At 36.0% G+C, this 12,388-nt stretch overlaps 1 protein-coding gene across 6 annotated transcripts in view; it reads left to right on the top strand.

Annotated features, from left to right (window-relative positions):
• FAM184A (family with sequence similarity 184 member A) overlaps positions 1-12,388 on the top strand; it is a 129,492-nt gene that overhangs the window by 109,390 nt on the left and 7,714 nt on the right. For all 6 annotated transcript variants that reach the window (XR_007152306.1, XM_047859585.1, XM_047859584.1 and 3 more), the window contains exons 12-14: positions 3,442-3,569; positions 5,012-5,196; positions 5,621-5,767. Coding sequence is in view for 5 of the 6 variants with exons in the window: in XM_047859585.1 (XP_047715541.1) it covers positions 3,442-3,569; positions 5,012-5,196; positions 5,621-5,767 (460 nt within the window). In the remaining variant the exon portion in view is untranslated. The remainder of the gene's footprint in view (positions 1-3,441; positions 3,570-5,011; positions 5,197-5,620; positions 5,768-12,388) is intronic.

The raw sequence follows: 12,388 nt of genomic DNA, 5'->3' as shown, positions 1-12,388 counted from the left end.
GGTAACTTTATTCCTACCATCTCATTTTCCTTCTGTTTTTTTCCCCAAAATCTCTCAATATAAGTTTTTATTGTATGTTGTCACATTTCAGTGGCATATGCTTTCTAAGTAGGAATTGGAAACAGAGAAGACCAAAGTGTTGTGAATACTTTGGGCCTCAAAGGCAAAGCCATTTGACCCAATACATCATCTCTATTATTGCTGGGAGCCCTAGGCCAGGTCGTCATAGTTCTCTCCTCTTCCTCTGTGACAAGACACTGCGATAGCCAGGGTGAAAATCATCGTGAGAATGTTTATCAAACATTTGTGGAATACCTGTTTACATGCTACAGAAACTGCTGAGCAAGGAGAACTAAAAAGTGAACTGCCGCTCTGTCTTTACATACAAGGAGCATACAGTCCAATGCAGAGGTAGCCTTTGGAGAATTCTGGCCCAAGGGAAGCACAGACTTTCCACAACTGTATGAAAAGAAGTAGAAACAGGCCAAGTGTTAGCACTATTGTTTAGTCCATTGAAACTTGATTAAATACCTCTTTGTTGACAAAAGGACTTTTTGTGATTTTAATTAAACTTTTTTATTTTGAGATAGTTATAGATTCATATGAGCATGTAAGAAATAATACAGAGAGATCCTCTGAACACTTTAGACAGTTTCCCCCAGTGGTAACATCTTTCAAAACTGTAGTTCATATCACAACCAGGATACTGACATTGATACTGTCAAGACACAGAACACTCCCATTACCATGAGGATCCCATTTATAGCAACACCTACTTCCCTTTCCTCCCCACCTTTGATGCCTGGTAACCATTAATCTGTTATCCATTTCTATTATTTTGTCATTTAAAAAATGTTATAAATGGAATAACATATCACCTTTTGGTGATTGTTTTTTTTTTCACTCAGCATAATTCTCTGGAGATTCATCCAGGTTGTCGTATGTATCAATAGTTTGTCCCTTTTTATTGCTGAAGGACAATTGTTATTCTTTACCCATTGAAGGACATCTGGTGTTTTCAGTTTTGTGTAAGAGTAAGCTTTCATTTCTCTGAGATAAATGCCTAGGAGTAGAGTTGCTGGATCATATGATGATTGTAGGTTTAGTTAAGAAACTGTTTTCCAGAGTGGCTGTACCTTTTCACATTCTCACCAGCAATGAATGAGTGACAGTTTCTTTCACATCCTTACCAGCATTTGATGTCACTGTTTTGTATTTTAGCCATTCAGATAGGAGTGTGGTATTACCTCATTGTGAATTTTACTTTGCACTTCTCTAATGGCTACTTATGTTGAACATGTTTTCAGGTATTCATTTGCCATCTGTATATCTTTTCTAACTGGATTGTTTGTATTTTTACTGTTGAGTTTTGGGAGTTCTTCATGTATTCTAGGTACCAGTCCTTTGTCAGGATCCTTCAGGTCTACATTTTGCACCCCTTATACTATTGAAATTACTGTCCCTGAAGTCACCATTGAACTTTGAAATTCCAAATTCATATATTCTCACTAGCTCTCATCATATTTGCTCTGTCTGCATCATTTGACCTCTTTGACCTTCTTGAATCTTCTTTTCCCATTGGTCTCCATGATCATATACTCACCGCACTGCATTCTGACCTCTGCTTTTTAAGAATCTTCACTTGCTGCTCCTGTTTTCTATGCATCTGTTAAATATGGCTGTTTCCCAATCTTTAGTCCCCAGCCTTTTGGTCTGTTTTTCAGTCTTCAGGCTTTTCCCGGTTGATTGGATTCACAGCTATGGCTCCAACTACTGTCTATTGTGCTAGTGACTCCAAATATGTATTTCGAGACCGAACTCCTTTCCTTGTGAATTAGATTTCTATTTCTTATTGCATATTAGAAAGTTAGATATTGTAAATTATATTCTATATTTTTAAATATTAGCTTACCATCTTTCTCAAGTCCAAAGTGTATTGCCATTCCTGTACCTTCCATTTTAACTAAGAGTGTCACTGTTTACCCAGTTGCCCAAGCCAGGAAGCTAGGAGAACTTATTTTCTTTTGCTTCCACATTCTGTTATTTCCTCCACTTTTCATAGTCATATCATTTTTCACCTGGGTTATTGTCATAACCTTCTCGCTGATCTTTGTTCCTTCAGTTCATCCTTCAGACTCCAGTCTGGCTAATCTGTGTAAGACTCAAATCTCACCATGTAACTTCCCAACTTTAAATCCTTCACTGATTCCCATATACCACCTCACTGCCTGTCAAGTTTTTCCACTGAAGCCACCCTTCATACCAGGGGAGACTAAACTTATGCCCTATGTGGAGGCCTCAGGAAGAGCCTAAATTGACTAGCTACAAGCACAGCATTTCTTTGAAGTCATCTTATGTTTTAGTTTTAGAATATATAATTTGCATTTTACTCACATCTCCTTTGTATTAACATGAAAGTAATGACTTTCCCCTAAATCTTTAAGTACAGTTCATGTTTCAGATGATGATATTGTATACGCTAAAAGTCCCTCAGATATACTGCCACACATATCCCAGACTGAGAACCATGAACCTAAACATAAAGTAAAAAGCATTTTATGCTACAACTTTCTCAGACTGGGCTCCATTTTCTTTCCAGTATGACCACATGTTCTGTGGGCTTCTGCCACACCATCTTCCTATAGTTTACCTGATAAATTAAGTTATCTCTGCTTTTGCATATCTTATCCCTTTCTCATTTATGCTTTTCTCTTTCTCCACTTGGAGAACCCCTACTCAGTGCTATAGACTGAGGCCCTGTGACAGTTCCTTTGTGATAGCATTCCTAATTTCCTTCTCCTAGGAAATGGTGCTTCCACTGCTATGCTTTCCTTATAACTCCTATTCATTTCTGATATTCCACTTAATTCCCTGGCATGATGCCTTTCCCTGTAGCCTGTGCAGTTATTAGAACAGGGTCATATTTTGTTCTCCCTTAGTATAGTACCTGACATTCAGTAAATGTGGATTGTATCAAATAATCTCAAATTCAAATAAAAATGATGATTTACAAATCACTAAGAGCACTCACCAGCCAGTGCTTAACATCTTTCAGAAATATTGTGGAAGAATTCTTACCTGGGTGGGAAGTTGCTTCCTAAATGAATATATGTTGTGGTATTATTCAGCTCTAAAATGATGTTATTCCAGTAGTGAATGAGAAAAGTTAAAAATATTTCATTTCCATTAGCACCTTACTGCCAAACTCAAAAGCATATATGGAAATTCCTTGATCTGTTGAGCAGATGAAAATTTTCTTGTTCTTATCAAAGCTGGATGACCTTTAAATTCATGACATTCTATGACAGTCTATGATATTTTAATGGGCATATACAAGTGTCCTAATTTTAAAAACAATATTCTGTGACTTTTATAATTTTTACGTAAAGTATCAGTAATATTTTTCAATATACTAAAGCTCTTTTTTCCCTCGGATTCCAGCTTCCTTACGATCAGAACTAAACCATCAACATGCGGCTGCAATTGATTTGTTACGGCACAGTCATCATCAAGAATTGGCAGCTGCTAAAATGGAATTAGAACGAAGCGTAGATATTAGCAGAAGACAGGTAAAGAAGAACATGTTATGGGATGATTCCTTAAATGTGGATAGATCTGAATGTTCACAATTTTCTGAAAATTTTGTAATAACTAGTATTTACATTAGTTACTATTTACTACCTATATTGAAGAGCTTTATTTTTAAAGGGAAATAAGGTAATTTGACTTATTATATTGGTCATAAAATTACATTTTATGACTCTTTAATTGAATATATTGAATTTTACTTGCATCCTGAGAAAGCGATCAATGAAATATGAATAACACAAAGAGTAAAGACAGAATACCATAAAACAGCATTGTCTATAGGCGGACCTCTTCTGTATCTGCTATCTACTGTGGTAGTCACTGGCCACATGGGCCAAATATGTCTAGTGTGACCGAGGACCAGGATTTTCAATTTTGTTTAATTTTAAATCATTTAAACTTGAATTTAAATAGTCATGCTGGATAGCATAGCTATGGAAGTAGTAGGTCCTCAAAAAAAAAAAAAAAGATATTTCCATACCACTCTAGCACAGGTAATATTTATGCTTTTTAAACTTCGCTCTTTAATGAAGTGTACTTCCTTTAATTAGAGAATTTATGATCTTGAATATATGTCTATCCAGGTGGAAGGATTTCTAGGCATAGTGTAATGAAGTCCATTATTTTTTAGACTTAAGACTTTTACTTTTTAGTCTTTAGCTATGTTAAATGATCAGCTCAAATTTTCTCTTCATTGCTATGAAGTTTTAAATGAGCCACCTTATAATCATGGAGGGAAGTTCTATCTTCAACTATGCTGACACTGAAATTGACAATATCTAGTAGACATTGTGAAAAACAGTGACTTCTAGGAATAAGGAAGGGAGCTTATCTTTCAGACAAGGTAACTGTTAGATCAGCACAAAGTAGACAAAGTCTGCTTTCTAAACCATATGATATGTGTGTGTCGGGATGGCCTCCCTAGATGCAGGGAATTTTTAGATTAAAGGACAGTGGTGCCAGTATTTTACTGTAAGCCCATATAACTTGGTGAGTATGTAGGAGCCCTGCATTCTAATTTGAGCTCTGCCATTCATATACATCCTACTTGAACAGGTATCTCTTGGGTATTGGTTTCCTTGTCTGTAAAATGTGTGGGAAATTGCATTTTATGGTCTTTTGGGCCTCTTGTCACCCTGATATTATCCATATAAACACTTCATATATATATGGAAAAAGAAGAGCCTTTAGATTTTTTTCAGCAGTTTGCTTTCGAAGCAGTGTCATTACATTTGACATTCCAGTATGTCATTTTCTTTCCTTTAGATAAATGCAGAAAGCAAATATTAGAATACGTTTAAGAATTATTTGTAGGGGTACCTGGCTGGCCGAGTTGGTAGAGCATGCAATTCTTGATCTCGGGGTTGTGAGTCCAAGTTCCGCATAGAACTTACTTTAAAAAATAATTATTTGTATTTTGCAGAGTAAGGAACATATGTGTAGAATAACAGATCTACAAGAGGAATTAAGGCACAGAGAGCATCACATCTCAGACTTGGATAAGGAGGTACAGCACCTTCATGAAAATATAAGTGCCCTAACCAAAGAATTGGAATTTAAGGGGAAAGAAATTCTCAGAATACGAAGTGAATCTAACCAACAGATGAGGTATGTCATTAATCACAACAGACAGAATATACAGTGTTACCTGAAAGACTGCTATAATAGTAATTAGCAATACATGCTTATTTTTATGACTAGACTGCCTTCTCGTAGATATTGAAGACCACTCCTTTATTTGTTGATGGCTGTAATTTAGAACATAGATAAAATGTTGGTATTTTGAATAATATGTATGTACTCATTAACTTTGGAAACTATACAATTAACTAAAATCTTTATAAAATGTAATTTAAAAAGCATTAAAGGAGACAACTTTAACAAACTCAAAGATAGGAGCAAAGTAAGTTATTTTAGGCTATTTCCATTAATTTTCTCTATATTATACATAAAACCATTTCAAATCTGTAGAATATAGAAAGTTTTGAAAGCTTGATTTCAGAATAACATTTTCTTAACCAAAAATAAACAGGTTGCATGAACAAGATTTAAACAAGAGACTTGAAAAAGAGCTGGATGTCATGACAGCAGACCACCTCAGAGAGAAAAATATCATGCGGGCAGATTTTAATAAGACTAACGAGCTACTCAAGGAAATAAATGCAGCTTTACAAGTGTCGTAAGTCATATTATATTAAAGAAAATTCATATGTGGGACATAAACTGAGGAGACTGTGTCTAACCTCAGATTAGCTATTCTTTTTAAATCTAATTAAGGGATAACTTAAAAAAGAAAACATAAGTGCTATATTCCAGATGGTAATTGCAGTATGATATTTTATTTAACGAGAATAAGGCAATTGAATGATTGTTTCTCAGCTGCCACTGTTCTGGTTCTGCTAGGACAGTCCTTGCCTAAAGCCTGTCCCTCAGGATCTTGAACCGACATGCCATGGTGAAAACTCCAAAGATGTCCATTATATAATATTAAATACAAAGGGCATATTGTGGCCAAAAGGAATATTATGATCCTATACATAAACTAATAATACATATTTTATATACAAATATCAAAAAATCTTGAAAAACAAATACAGAATTTTAATGACAGTACTTCCATCTAGAGAGTGGATTACAGGGTATTGGAGGTGGGGAAGAGCAAAAACTATAAAAATATCTTATACTCTACAGAGAGATTGTTGGAATTCATACAAACATTTAATACTGATTTGAAAAATTAGTGCAAGTTAAACATCACAGATAGTTACTACTCATACATAGTAACTCCAGTATTGTTAAAACCAAGATTTATCACTGTTGCCTAATGTTTTAAGAAAGTATTTAATAGCTTTTCTCTTTTCTCCACATTTCTAAACTCTTATAGCCAATGTGCAAATAACATTCACTCCATCTCTGTGCCCTAAACCCTGGTCCAACTTAAATTATTTTAGAATTAATTAATCTACTCTAAACTGCTGCTGCTGCAGATGGTTTATTCACCTTTAGTCTGTCTTCTTCCAGTCAATATAAAATGCTGAATAAAAATATGTAAATATCTCCACATAGTTCAGTAAAGTCAAAATAGTGACTAATCCCGTTAACCTTAGTCTCAAAGTGAAACTTAAACTCCTAGTGTCACTGTGCCTTATCCACCTGTGTCCACCACACTGACAGTTTCCTTCTGAGATTCTGTTACGTTTCCTCTACAGTCTAGAATAATCTGTTGTTACTACCTGATTACCTATCCCCATCTAAATATCTCCTCACATTTTATTCATTTAACCGATTAAGCTTCATAGTTGCTTTTGTTACATATATGTAACATATACAACCACATTCACTTCAGCTGAAACAAAAAACAGACCCCAGTTGTTGGCATTTACTTCAGTGGTGGCTTCTCAAGTGAGGTACTCTGCAATGGACACACAGGATTTTCGCATTAGCAGGCACTTGAATGTTTCCTGAATGCATTTTTTGAGAATTCTAACATTTATCACATTATGAAGTTATACTTGAAATGATGAGGAGACCTGTGAGATCATTTTCCCAGTCACGATGATTTCTGGTGTTTCCTGGTTTTGGAGGTAATATTTAAATCCTTTTGAGCTACAGTAAGAGCTCAGGTATCTTCCATGTAGAAGAGTGCATCCATCACCTTAGGCATTTTGCAAAAATTAGTTACAGTAAACCCCACTCTTGGCTTTCCCTTCTCCTGGCCTCAGTGTTACTCATTGGGCAGAGACTGAAATTCTGGTATCTCCCTCTTCACAGTCTGAAAAAACATGCTCACAAAAATAACCTGTGTCTATCCATGTGTCCTGTCTCCTTAGGAATGTTAATTTACAAAGATTAAAGATTTGTTTCTACTTTATTCTGTTTTATATGGTTTTACACATTAGGAATTTTCAGTAGATAGTAAATACCTTAGTTTTGCTAATTATGGTAATTTTTAATTGAATTAGTATTACTCATGAGTCAAATATTTGATCTGCTTTTCCAGGTCTACCACTTGTTTTATACTTCAGCTAGATCCATGTTAACCAACTGTATTTCTTTTTCCACCAGAAAACTGCTATCATACAATTAGTCTCTAGTTTAGGTATTTACTCTTTTAGTTGAAACCAAACACACACTCAAATAAATGTATTTAGACCAGGGCTGCCCAGATTTTTCTATGATAACGAAAATGTCCTGTATCTGCTCTGCCCAGTACAGTTGTTACTAGCCACAATGGCTGTTGACCATTTGAATTGTGGCTAGTGCCACCAAGGAATTGAATTTTTAATTTCATTTTAATTAATATAAATGTAAATAGCCACGTATGGACTAGTGGCTACCATATTGGGAAAGCACAGTTTCTTGTTTTTGTTTTTTTGAGAGAGACAGAGACAGACAGAGTTTGCAAGCAGGGGAGGGATAGAGACAGAGGGAAACACAGGATCCGAAGCAGGCTTCAGGCTTTCAGCTGTTGACACAGAGCCCGATGCGACGCTCGAACTCACAAATCGCAAGATCATCATGACCTGAGCCAAAGTCAGACAATTAACCAACTGAGCCACCCAGGCACCCCTGGAAAGCACAATTTTAGACAATTGAGATATTTCTGCCCCATATCCTTAAATGCAGTGTGCTTGGATCTGCTGAATGCCTTCATCAGTGGTGATGAGCAGGGAGACTGCATTCCAGGTTAAGGAGCTGGGGGGACAACATTTGAACTATTCTTAGCCTGTTGCAAAGGACTATGGACACCTTACTGAAGTTCCTAATCAACTGCATTCTAACTTTAAGTCTTTGAAATTGGAAAAGCCCTGTGGAATCATAGAAGTGGGTGGTAGTGGAAGGGCTGCAGCATTATGGGTCAGGCTGAAGCCTGAAGTGGAAGGGCCTCTCGAGCAGCTGGAAGCTTTATTTCTGTTCCTGCCCCAAACCCTGTTTGGACTTCAGGGAAGAGAGGAATGGAAATTTAAAGAATGGAAAGGTACCCTCTAAACATTGTAGAAATGGTGATGAGTTCTGTAGTTATGGAATGATTACTAGAAAACCCCCTCTCTAGTGCTAGGTACTCAAGTCTTAGATTTTCTGATACTCTATAGAAACTATTTTATTTTCCTGAGTGGGATAGTAGTAAAACCCTTGTGTCTAATATGTCATAGTTTTTGTTTGTTTTAGGAACAAATGAGAGAATGGCTGTTTTAAAGAACTTTAAGCCAAATCTAAATCTATATAGAACGTGGATGGGGTCATGACATCTTTATTATGCAAAAAGGGGAGTTCAGAGATTATTATTGATTGTCTAGTTTACATTAACTTCTCACTGTACTGAAACAAAAGGAGTTTCTTCTTGGGGGAAGCATTGAGTTTTCTGTATGGGGCCTTTAAGTAGGTAAGTAATTCCTAATTGAAAAAACACTCCACCATATTGGAATTACCACTCTTTAAAAGTTGTTGATAAAAGAGTTCTTTTATCTATACTACTCTAATCATCTTTTGTTGTTGTTGTTTGATTTTTAAATTACCATTCAGGTTGTGTTCATAAGTTTTGTGAGGTAAGGAGATAGTCTGTGCCCATAAATTATGGGGAAACAAAGGCTCAACATTAAACTTCTTCAATTATTGTATTTCCTTTCCTTAAACTGTAGAGAAGGATGGTATAATAGAGTTTATTTTTATATAGTTAAAATTCTAAAATATATGTGTGGCAATACTGTTTGGCCTATAATCTCAATTTGCTGACTTTGTCAATTATTTTTATAAAGCATAGGAGTACTGCCACCTTGAAAAGTTTTTTATATGTTTTATACAGCTTTTTTATGTATTCATATTTTTGGTTTGTGTTGTTCATGAACCCTAGACATTGACCTATATATTCCCAGAACCAAAAAAAAATCAGGGCATGCATGCCTGGGGAGAATCCAACAGTGACCTAATTAGTAATTATATATGTTTTACTTCTGTTTTCTCTAGTATTACTTTTTTTAATTTTTAAAAATTTTTTTAATATGAAATTTATTGTCAAATTGGTTTCTATACAACACCCAGTGCTCCTCCCAACAGGTGCCCTCCTCAATGCCCATCACCCACCCTCCCCACCCCCCATCAACCCTCAGTTTATTCTCAGTTTTTAAGAGTCTCTTATGATTTGGCTCTCTCCCTTAACTTTTTTTTCCCCCTTCTCCTCCCCCATAGTCTTCTGTTCTCAGTATTACTTTTAATGTGAGTCTGTATTTTGAGTAAAAGACTATACAAACTTGTACATTTCCCCTCAAGGCAGTGTTTCCCAGGCTTTATTAACCTTTCAGAATTTGGTCATTTCTGGCTACCAGCTACCTTTGATACGGTTTTCATATTTTTAATTGACTCATTATAACTTAAAAAATTTAACAGGAAAACTTGATTATTTCTGCAGTAAAACCATTATCACTACTGAAAAATCATATCCATTTTTCTTTTTTTTTTAAACGTTTATTTTTGAGAGACAGAGTGTGAGCAGGGGAGGGGCAGAGAGAGGGGGAGACACAGAATCAGAAGCAGGCTCCAGGCTCTGAGCTGTCAGCACAGAGCCCAGCGGGGGGCTTGAACCCACAAACCATGACCTGAGCTGGAGTTGGATGCTCAACCAACTGAGCCACCTAGGCGCCCTGTATCCATTTTTCTAAATAGAAGTTAGGCTGGGGCACCTGGATGGCTCACTTGGTCAAGCATCCTTACCATTCTTGTGGGTTCTTGAGTTTGAGCCCCACATTGGGCTCCATGCTGTGACAGTGCAGAGCTGTTTGGCCCTCCCCCCTCATGCTGTCTCTCTCTCTCTCTCTCTCAAAATAAATAAACTTTAAAAATAAGTAAATAAATAAATAGAAGCTAGGCTATAATTATACAAATGTAAATTCTGTTGAAATACAACAATGTTATTAGATCCTAGCTACTATTTGATGCTGCAGGCCTGCCCAAGTGGTATGAAGTAGGGTAATAAGCATATGTTATAAAGGCCATTTAAGATACATAGAACAAAACTGTGACTTTTTTCCTTCTTGTGACCAGAAAGATTAAAGGAGAATAAAACTAAGATCATTTCTTGTACCACCAGTTGTTCACACCTAGTCTTTAGGAAGCAGTGCTGGCCTAGAGTTCACAGGGGCAACTGAAGAAAGAGATTGTTGACCAGCGTTGGCTTGAAATGGATCAGAGTAATACCAAGGGTTCTTCCTGTTAGGATTTTGAAAGACTTGGTAATTCTGGAATTATATTTGCAAGTTAAATCTAGATCATTTTACTTGTTCTCTCCTTTAATGCTTTCCCATTTATATTTATATGAATGGTTTCTTCAATTTAATCAATTATTTTTTCCCTTTAATATCCAGGTATCTTTTAAAAGGTGTGTGTGTGTGAGAGAGAGAGAGAGAGAGAGAAAGTCATTTTGTGGAGAGGATTAACTGATGACAGTTTTGTAGGTAAAGCATGCTTTACCTAAATGAGAACTTACACTAGAATTGAGGCTCAGAGCAAAAAAGATGGGTCACGGGTTGTAAGTGATTTAGACTCACTTTTCCTTAACTTCTCATTGTACTAGAACTAAAACAATAGACATAATAGTTTTATTTTTTTAATTTTGTTCTGTTTTGGGTTTTTTTTTCCATAATAGTTTTAAATAAGGTGTTAAATTGAGTTTTTTAGTGACCATTTACTGCCAAGTATTCTTGTTTAGCTGCAGGAAGCAGTTCAAAAATCTTGTATTTTGTGTTTAATGATAAAGTTCTACAGTGACATCTTGTGGCTACTCCAGTATTAAACCCAATGCCTTTTTCCTTGACTGGATTATTGTTTCTCAAGCTTCTTAAAACTGTTGCCCTTAAAACACCGTATCACTATAAAATGCAAGTCCCTTTATGTGAGCCCAGTGAAATCACATCTTTCACTCAGTCTGCATGGTCACAAAAGAACAAAAGTAAAGACAGTGAAACTAACCTCAAACTGAACTGACAAAGACCAACTGATTCTGAGACTGCCCCTTCCTAACCCCACACTTCCCTTCACCCACACACCTCCCTAAACCCTCTAGATTAGAACTTTAGCTTGGAGTGAGTTAGTGTAGGAGTTTACTAAAATTCCTAAAGTACACAGAGATTCTTGTACCCCTTTAGAATTAGGGGGTGGGAGTAGATCACAGAATCCTAGAAGACAGATTGTCTAGAAGTTATTCAGTATTTGTTGAGTGAATAAGTTTTTCTGTGTGTCTTCATCCACCATGATTTTATTGAGCTTAATTTCTATCCTTTTATTTTCAAAGGAGTGAATTTTTAAGTCGTTCTATTTAAATTTTCTAAAATTGAAAGTACTTCTTCTGTAGCAGTTTCCATTTGCATCCTCTTCATTCTGCCTTGTCCTATATTTTTGGACCCTGCATGGTCTGTGGAGCCTCTGCTCATAAAGGGTGGCCTCTATCCTGGAGTCTTCAGTGGCATTCAGTCCTGTTGCCTTCTTGTCTCATTCAGGGCAGAAAAAGGGAAAAATGAAATTCTCTGATGTACTTTTGTTACAGTGTAATGTATTAGCTGATAATACAGAATTTTTAAATTGAGTTTCCCATAAACTGGAAAAGAATGATGTTATTATATGTGTCCTTTGTTTCCCTTTCCTCTGTATCTTTTCTTGTCCCTTGTCCCTTTTCGATATGTTACCAGTCCTTATGTCATCACACAGGAGTATAATTTTGGTAAGTTCTCCTGATAGTGAGCCTACAATTCCAGCATCAAACCTGTTTTTAGAGGTATTATTCAGTATATCATTTCTTCTACAGAACTTA

The sequence above is a fragment of the Prionailurus viverrinus genome, chromosome B2 (assembly GCF_022837055.1).
Source record: "Prionailurus viverrinus isolate Anna chromosome B2, UM_Priviv_1.0, whole genome shotgun sequence".
In the NCBI taxonomy this organism is placed as follows: Eukaryota; Metazoa; Chordata; class Mammalia; order Carnivora; family Felidae; genus Prionailurus; species Prionailurus viverrinus.
The sequence above is the reverse complement of the archived record's forward strand: the minus strand, read 5'-3'. Positions and strand labels throughout refer to the sequence as shown.